This window comes from Panulirus ornatus, chromosome 23, assembly GCF_036320965.1.
Source record: "Panulirus ornatus isolate Po-2019 chromosome 23, ASM3632096v1, whole genome shotgun sequence".
Lineage (NCBI taxonomy): Eukaryota > Metazoa > Arthropoda > Malacostraca > Decapoda > Palinuridae > Panulirus > Panulirus ornatus.
In genome coordinates this window covers 23,748,954-23,758,387 of record NC_092246.1, presented here as the reverse complement: position 1 = coordinate 23,758,387, position 9,434 = coordinate 23,748,954, and the positions used below count along the sequence as shown (strand labels likewise).

At 39.8% G+C, this 9,434-nt stretch overlaps 1 protein-coding gene across 2 annotated transcripts in view; it reads right to left on the bottom strand.

The window, feature by feature from the left end:
• Positions 1 to 6,431: 6,431 nt before the first annotated feature.
• Positions 6,432 to 9,434, bottom strand: part of LOC139756933 (protein CDV3 homolog) — a 37,702-nt gene continuing 34,699 nt past the window's right edge. For both annotated transcript variants that reach the window (XM_071676875.1, XM_071676876.1), the window contains 2 exons: positions 7,487 to 7,598; positions 6,432 to 6,944 (listed from right to left, as the gene is read on the bottom strand). In XM_071676875.1, coding sequence (XP_071532976.1) covers positions 6,830 to 6,944; positions 7,487 to 7,598 — 227 coding nt within the window. In that variant the 3' untranslated portion in view covers positions 6,432 to 6,829. The remainder of the gene's footprint in view (positions 6,945 to 7,486; positions 7,599 to 9,434) is intronic.

The window sequence follows — 9,434 nt, the reverse complement described above, 5'->3', positions numbered from 1 at the left end:
AAATCTGTGAATACACATGCTGAAGTATAAACTAAGGGTAAGCTTTATACATCTACTTGGAGGTCGATGGTTAATTAAGGCGTGGTTTGGATGGTAAATATCAAGCAGAGAACTGAATGCAAAGCAGAGATGTGCTATCATATCATGAGGAACTTTGTTTTGTTGTGTAGGTGATGAGAATGTATGATTGATAGGCAGTTAGTGATTGTTCTGAGTGCTCCATTTTCTGCGCTCTGCAGCTTTGTTACATTTGCAACTGACACGGTGGATGACCAAACAGGTAAAGCATAGTTCATGGTGGAACATATGAACTATTTGTAGAGGACACAACAGGAGTCTATCTATCTATCTCTTTGATACCCATTCCATTCTGAAACTTCAATCAAGTGGGTAGCATGGCAAAAGGGTCTCCATTATCTCTCCTTACATGCCTTCCATGCATACACCTTTCCCACATCCTTCTCCCATTTCTCCCTCCAGTACTCTCTTCCACTCTATTTCCCCACATCACAGGTGGTCTTCCTCTTACATCAACCTCTTTAATCATACTATCATACACTTTCCTGGTCAACTCCATCTTGCATTCTTTTCACAAGCCCAAACCACCTCAAAGTATTACACTTCACCCACTCTACCATATCTGGTACCAGTTAATTTCTTACAGCATTCTGTTTGTTGTTCTGGTGCTGATATTTGAGGTTTGGGAAATGAATGTCAAGTAATGTCAAATGAGAGGAACAGTTGGTGTTTTGTTAGGTGAAGGCAATAGGCCATTCAAAGTGATGGGAGAGTACAGGTTCAATTTATGTCTGTCGGGCAAAAAGAGCAAATGAAGACTTCTGTGGAGATTCAGACATTCTGTTCTGGGTGAGGGCAAACCATTGTTCCAAGTGCGCAATCTAATATCTATGCACATTCCTCATGCCCATTCCCTTCGGGAACTCCTTTAAGGGGGTGGCCTCAGCAAAAGAATCTCCATTACAGGTGAATTTCAGTCCAACTTCTTAGCCCTTAGTGCCTCATCCTTAATGGGCCACTAGCAGCGGGCAACTTTAGTGCAGCGTTTCAGAGGCTTCTACCTCACATTCCTACAGACTACTCGTACCTAATGTGTCCACCAAATACCAAATGTTCCTGGCTAATGTCCCAACCAACTGATCCTACAAGATGCTCCCACCTAAAGTTCCTACCTACTACTTCTACCTAATGTGTCAACCTAATGCCCCTGTCTAATGTTCCTACCTACTATTTCTATCTATTACTCCAACCACTTTGCCAGGAAAAACTAGTTACAAGGAATGAGTTGTGCAAGCAAAGTGTTGTCAAGTATTCTGTGAGACAAGGTAAGTGTTCTGTATGTTTGGACAGAATGCCAGTAGTCCAAATGTGTGGGTGGGGCAAAAAGAAAAGACAGTTACCTAGGCTAGAGGAATGCAACTCGACAACCAATGAAGTGCTGGTTCACTACACAACCATCACTAACCCTCCCAATACCCAAGTGGATAGTACCAGCAATATACCTCCCTGGTCATCAGGAAGTGGAAGTGAGTCATAGGGTGGAGTGGGGTAGGGGGCGAAGGTTCTAGAAGCACTGAAGAATGTATTGGAAGAGAGAATGTGATCTGGGAGTGCAAAAAATGAGTATGCTCAAAGGAATAGTAGTCCCAACAATATTATATGGATGCAAGGCTTGGGCTATAGACTGGGTTATGCGGAGGAAGATGGTTGTGTTGGAAATGAAATGTATGAGGACAATATGCAGTGTGAGGTGGTATGATCAAGAAAGTAATGAAAGGGTAAAAAGAGAGATGTGTGGTAATAAAAAGAGTGTGGTTGAGAGAGCAGAATATGGTGTGTTCAAATGGCTTGGACATATGGAGAGAATGAATGAGGATAGGTTGACAAAGATATATGTGTCAGAGATGGAGGGAACAAGAAGTGGGGAAACCAAACTGGGGATGGAAGGATGGAGTGAAAAAGATTTTGGGTGATCGGGACCTGAGCATGAAGGCGGGTGAAAAGCATGCACTAGATAAGAGTGAATTGGAGCGATGTGGTATACTGGCAATGACTTGCTCTCAATGGACTGAACCAGTGCATGTGAAACATTTGGAGTAAACCATGGAAAGTTCTGTGGGTCCTGGAAGTGTATAAGGAGCTGTAGTTTTGGTGCACTACACTTGATAACTTGAGAATGAATGTGAGTGCATGTGGCCTTTCTTTATCTGTTCCTGGCACTACCTAACTTGAGAAACGGAGATTAAAAAAAAAAAATATTCATACATCCATATGTGTATGGATGTAACCAAAATGAAAAGAGAGGAGAGATAGGTATTCTAGCTCTGAGTGAAAGAGAGCTTAAGGGTAAGGGGAAAGAACGATTTGGTCTTAAATGTAAACTCAGGTTAGTAAGACAAGAACTAAGGATGGGGTTGCATTCTTGCTGAAGTGCAGGAGTTGTGGGCATGTGTGAGAGTGTAAGCAAGTGAGCTCCCAAATGTGGGTAAAAATGAAAGTGGATTATGGGATATGGGTGACTATCAGTGCTCATGCACCTGACCAGAAGAAGAAAGATGAAGAGGTGTGTGCTTTGAGAACATTAAGAGACAATATTGTGCCAGCAATTCTGATGCAAGACATTTGGTGTAAGAGATGGATTATTGAAATACGAAAGTGAATGATGAGGCAGTTGAGAGTATAATTGGGGGTAAGGGGTATTCAGTTTGGTGAACAGAAATTAAGAGTTCGTACAGCTGTGGGCTGAAAAAGGACTTGCAATTGGGAACACCTAGTTCAAAAAGAGGAACACAAGTAAGTGCACATAGGTGAACTGGAGAAAAGATGAGGAAGCATTACTGGATAACATAAACTGTGTGTTCTATGAAAGAGCAAGTTAATATGCATTATATCGATGTTCATATACCTCCACATCTGACAGTAAAGTTCTGCAAAATGCTAACTACTGGTAATGTGAGCCTGAGGGAACCTGACTGGTCCAAACCCCATTGCTCATGCATGCAAGGTGAGGAGTATTTGATTACCAGTTATCAAACTGTCATTTCCCTATCAGGGGCCTGAGCGGCTAACATTCCCAAATATCACGCAAAAGGTCCCAGGTTCAAGTCCTTGCTGTTGGAGTGTATATGGGATATATAGTTATAATTATTATTATTATTATTATTACTATTATTATCAGTATTATTATACTTGATCGCTGTTTCCTGCATCAGTAAGGTAGTGCCAGGCAACAGATGAAGAATCCACTCATATATACATAAATGACCATACACACACACATACATGCACAGACATACATACATACACATGTACGTGTTCATACTTCCTTGCCTTCATCCATTTCCGGCACCACCCCATCCGACAGGAAACAGCATTGCTACCCCCTACTTCTGCAAGGTAGCACCAGGAAAACAGACAAGAAAGGCCACATTCGTTCACGCTCAGTCTCTAGCCGTCATGTGTAATGAACCGAAACCACATCTCCCTATCCACATCCAGGCCCCCACATGCCTTTCCATGGTTTACCCCAAACGCTTCACATGCCCTGGTTCAGTCCACTGACAGCATGTCGACCACAGTATACCACATCGTATCAGTTCACTCTATTCCTTGCATGCCTCTCACCCTCCTGTATGATCAGGCCCCAATCGCTCAAAATCTATTTCACTCCATCCTTCCACCTCCAATTTGGTCATCTGCTTATCCTTCCCTTCACCTCTGACACATATATCCTTTGTCAATCTTTCCTCACTCATTCTCTCCAAATGTCCAAACCATTTCAACACAAACTCTTCTGCTCTCACAACCACACTTTTTATTTCCACGCATCTCTCTTATCCCTTTCATTACTTACTCGTTCACGCCACCTCACACCACATATTGTCCTCAAACATTTCATTTCCCAACACATTCACCCTCCTTCGTACAACCTTATCTATAGCCCATGCCTTACAACCATACAACATTGTTGGAACTACTATTCCTTCAAACATACCCATCTTTGCTCTCTCAGATAGCATTCTTTCCTTCCCCACATTCTTCATCACTCCCAGAACCTTTGCTGCTCCCCCCTGTGACTCACTTCTGCTTCCATGGTTCCATTCACTGCTAAGTGCACTCCCAGACATCTAAAACACTTCACTCCCTCCAATTTTTCTCCATTCAAACTTGCATCCCAACTGACTTGTCCCTCAACCCTACTGAACCTAATAACCTTGCTCTCATTCACATTTACTCTCACCTTTCTCCTTTCACAAACTTTTCCAAACTCAGTCACCAACTTCTGCAGTTTCTCACTTGAATCAGCCATCAGAACTGTCACTGATGAAGCACAAGTGACTCACTTCCCAGGCCCTCTCATCCATAACAGACTGCATACTCGCCCCTCTCTCCAAAACCCATGCATTTAACTCCCTATCCACCCCATCCATAAACAAATTAAACAACCATGGGGAGAACACACATCCCTGCCGCAGACCAACCTTCACTGTGAATCAATCAATCTCCTCTCTTCCTACTCATACACATACCTTACATCCTTGATAAAAACATTTCAATGCTTATAGCAGCTTACCTCCCACACCATATACTATGATCATAAGGCCTTCCACAAAGGTCTTAAGAGTATATATATATATATATATTAGTAAGGCAGCTCCAACTACAGAACGAAAGGCCTCAATCACTCACTTCCAAACTGTCATGTATAAATGCAGATAAATCAGTGCACTATATCTACAACAAGCTTGGCCCTAAGGACCTTCCCATGGTTTCCCCTTAATGCTCATGCCCTGCTTCAGCCCACTGCCAGCACATCACCCCCTGTATAACTCTTTTCTCCGATTTGCTCAATCACATGCACACCTCACATCCTCCCATATGTTCAAGCCCCAGTCACTTAAAGCAACTTTCCCTTCTTCCTTCAATCTCTTTCTAAAGTCACCCCAATCTCCTTGTTCCCTCCACTTATGACACATACACACTTTTAATCAGTCTCCCTTCCTCCATCCTCTCCACATATCCTAACCATTTTTGTACATCTCATTCAGCTCTCTCAAATATACATCACATATCTCTTAACCTGTCATTTCTTACAAACAAAAGAGCATAATGTCACATCAATAAATTTCTTTTTTTAAAGGAGTCCATCCTGTACCAGTTACTGTGAGTGGTGCAGACTTAGAAGTGCAGTAACCTAAGAATCAGGGGTTCTAGGATTGTATAATTATATACTGTATATACAGGAAATAATGGGAGCTTTGATTCTCATTTGATGTACACTAAATGTCCATGCTTTAATAGAATGATGGGCAAAAGAAAGATAATCATTGATTATAAATACTAATTATAATCAAATTATTACTAGTTATGATAAATAACATCAATCTTTAATTCCAAAAGTTATGCAGACTGAATACTGGTACAGCTTTGATTCTTACGTGATGTACACTAAATGTTCATGCTTTAACAGAATGATGGGCAAAAGAAAGATAATCAATTATCATAGTTACTAATCATGATCAGATTATAATTACTACTTATGACAAATACTATCAATATTCAACTTCAAAGTTATGCAGACTGAATATTGGTACAGTACTTAAATACCCTCAAAAATAATCCTTACAACCACAAAGGTGAGACAAAACTTTCTTCCTTTTGGACACGTATTATCCACGAACCAGTGATCTGACATACTGATAAATCAGGTGTCTTTGTTTTAATTTTCATTCATTCTAAAGAGAATATATTAAAAAATAAGCACTGTATGAAGACTAAATTTAACTGGATCCTTGTTACCCAAGACCACACTCCCCAAAAATATATTTTGGCTTGCCCTTAGATGATTTGTCATTTTTGCATCGATATTAACTATCAAATGCAACAACTGGTTAAGATGAATTACTGTACTCTTGACTATACTTGCATACAAAAAAACAGGCTCTCAAAGAGGTACATACAACAGGTACATATCATTAATTGGCCCATCATTTTGGACTTCATGTCTCTGGCAATAGACTGTAAAAAAAAAAAGTCAGTGTTTCATCATGATTCTGAATCATCAGTTTTGTTTTAGAAATAAAATGTGTATATAGAATCTGATAGCCTACACCTACTTTCATCAAATCTTACTGTATTTTATTAAATATCTTTAACTTCTAGCCAAAATTTTGAGAGACTTCAATCTGAAATATCCACATTAGACCCATCCATGGTAGTGACTATATTTATACTGGTTTCTAATGAACCTGGACTGCTACCATTCATGGCTGGCTGTTTCCCTTAGACTTCCATCAACAGCTACCGGTCTTTAATCAATACAACCAAATCCACGAACTCAAGTTTGATATCTAAGGTTATATATGATATTTTCCATTGATCAAAAAATATAGTAATGGATAAGTAGAGAAGTATTTCATCTTTAAACACTTTAAAAATATTGACAAGCAATATCTCTCCTAAAATATTCCACAGATCTATGCAAATTATATTCAAACCAACATACGTCATCTGTTCATTTGATAATATATATACATATATTAGTTTCTGAAACTGGAAGAATTGTTCAGTAATTTTATTCCATATCACAAAGCAACATTCCTTAAAAATCTGGATCACAATGAAAAAGAGCAAAAATTGCCATCTGAGTTTCTCATCTAAATAGACTTCATCTTCCAGCTACACTAACAATTTAATAAACAGCAAGATGATATTCCCTCTTCTAAAAAAATACAGAAAAAAAGTTCATAACCTGTAGGTCCTGCCTTGGTGCCCTCCTACACTGCCCTAACTAATCTATCTGTCCTTCGCCTCAGCTATTGTCACTCAAAGCATCGAAGCGATTGGCCGTACTAAGTTTTGGTGGTGCATAGTCTTCTTGAAATGAACGGGTTGACCCATGCCTCACACTCTCAAAACCTTCATTGCTGTAAAAAAAGGTAAAAAATTGGTGGTTAATCATATGCAAACATATATTCTTTACCAATTCTTTCACAAAGAAATTTTCAACTTACTTACTATAACATCTCTGGGGAAAGGGAAAAAAGAATACTTTTCAAACTTTCCCTGCATGTTACAAAAGGTAACGAAAGGGGCAGGGGTGTGGGGGAACCTGAAACCCCTCCCTCCTTTTATTCTAATAGGAACACAAGGAACCAAGTAAGGGGTGCTCCTCTTCAAAGACTCTGGCTGGAGTGTGTAAATATGTGCGGATGCAACAAAGATTTACCCTGAACAAAATCTTTCAAAGGTACAGTCGGTGGAAAGGATTAAAACCCAGTATCATACATATTTTCCTATTCAATTTGATATCAGCTATTACCATGGCTATTCTGTCAAACATTATGCAATTAAATCTATGCAAAAACTCACTGCTTGGTGATCAGCAAGTAGAAATAAATTGACACTGAAAATACCTAAGCTCACAACTTAGTTTCATTGCCTGTTTGAAAAACAAAACAACACTAACTTTGACTTTCTCTTTCCCCATGCACCCATTGGATTAGCAGACTGGGCATCAGAAAGTGAGGGAAAAGCCATCTCATTGTTGATGTCTGGAGCTGTCCGATTCCGCCTGGGTGCTGCAAAAGATAGGAGTTGTTACAAAATCTTTGGAACCAAATCAATCTGAAAAATCACCATAAAAATAATACAAAAAAAACTCTTACCACTGGCAATACCACTCACAAAGATGCCAAGGTTATCTGCTACATAAGCATATGCAGTTCACAACTGCACATAAAAATTCTTCAAGTAGCATTTCTTTTTTCCCTAACAATACAATGTAGCACCACTCAGTAATGAATAATAACTCTTCCTTAATAGCAATGCTGTCCCTAACTTCAAGATTATTTGTCTCCCTCCACAAATGCTCCATAAAAGGAAACTAGTGTTTTTGCTCAAATGCCTTCTCTTATTATTCTTTTCTGCAAGCAACACCCTTTAACCTTTGCCTCAGACCTGATCCATAAGGGTAAGGTCAAGGGCCTGTTGCATTATGGGTGTAGTGAAAATGCTTTTCTCAAGGACTAAGTAAATTTAGGTTTATCAAGAGAGTGACAAAGGTGCATTCCTGAATGCAACGGGCATCAGATATAAACAAGAGGGGTGAAAGTTTTACACAGAATGAAATGTGGCAAGGAAGCTAGAGTGGATGATATTGCTGCTGAATTTATCAATAAAGGGGGTGACTGCGTTGTTAACTGGTTAGTTACAATTTCCAATGTATGTATGGATCATGGTGAGGTGGCTGAGGACTGGTGAAATGCATGTATAGTGCCACTGTATGAAGGCAAGGAGGATAAAAGCTGGCACTGTATGAAGGCAAGGAGGATAAAAGCAAGTGTTCAAACTAAAGAGGTGTAAGTTTATTGAGTGTGCCTTGTAAGTTGTATGGGAGGTTAGTGATTGAGAGAGTGAAGGCATGTACTGAGCATGAGACTGGTGAGAAAGAGATTGGTTTCAAAAGTGGGAGAGGATATGTGGATCATGTGTTTGCACTGAAGAATGTGTGTGAGAAATACTTGAGAGAAAAAGATGGATCTGTATGTGGCATTTACGGATCTGGAGAAAGCAAATGACGGCTAAGAGAAAAAGATGGATCTTTATGTGGCATTTACAGATCTTGAGAAAGCATATGACAGTTGATAGAGGTTCCTTGTAGAAGATCTTAAATAAGAATGTACAGTGTGGGAGGAAAGCTGTTATAAGCCATGATAAGTTTTTATCAGGAGTGTAAGGAATGTGTACATGTAAGAGAAAAATGGAGTGAATGGTTCTAAGTGAAGAGTGGTCTAAGGTAGGGGATCTGTGATGTCACCACAGGTGTTTAATTTGTTTATGGATGGGGTGGTGAAGGAGGTAAATGCAAGCCTTGGAGAGAGGGGTGAGTATGTAATCTGTAGGGGATGAAAGGGCCTGGGAAGTGAGTCAGTTGTTGTTTGCGGATAATACAGCACTGGTAGTATATTCAAGTGCAAAACTGCAGTTGGTGACTAAGTTTGGAAGTCTGTGTGAAAGAAAGAAGCTGACAGTAAATGTGTATAAAAGCAAGATAATCTGGTCATGCAGAGTTGAGGAACAGGTTAGTTGGGATGTGAACTTGAATGGAGAAAATTGGAGGAAGTGAAGTGTTTTAGATAACTGGGAGTGGACATGGAAGCAAATGGAACCAAGGAAGTGGAATTGAGTCACAGGATGAGGGAGGGGAGAAGGTTCTAAGAACACTGAAAATGTGTGGAAAGAGAAATCTTGATCTGGGAGGGCAAAAATGGTTATATTTGAAGGTATAACAGTACCTACATTATCATATGTATGTGAGGCATGGGGTATAGACACAACTGTGAAGGGTGGAGAGGTTGGGACTGAAATGTTTAAGGACAATATGTGATGTGAGGTGATTGATCCAGCAAGTGTAA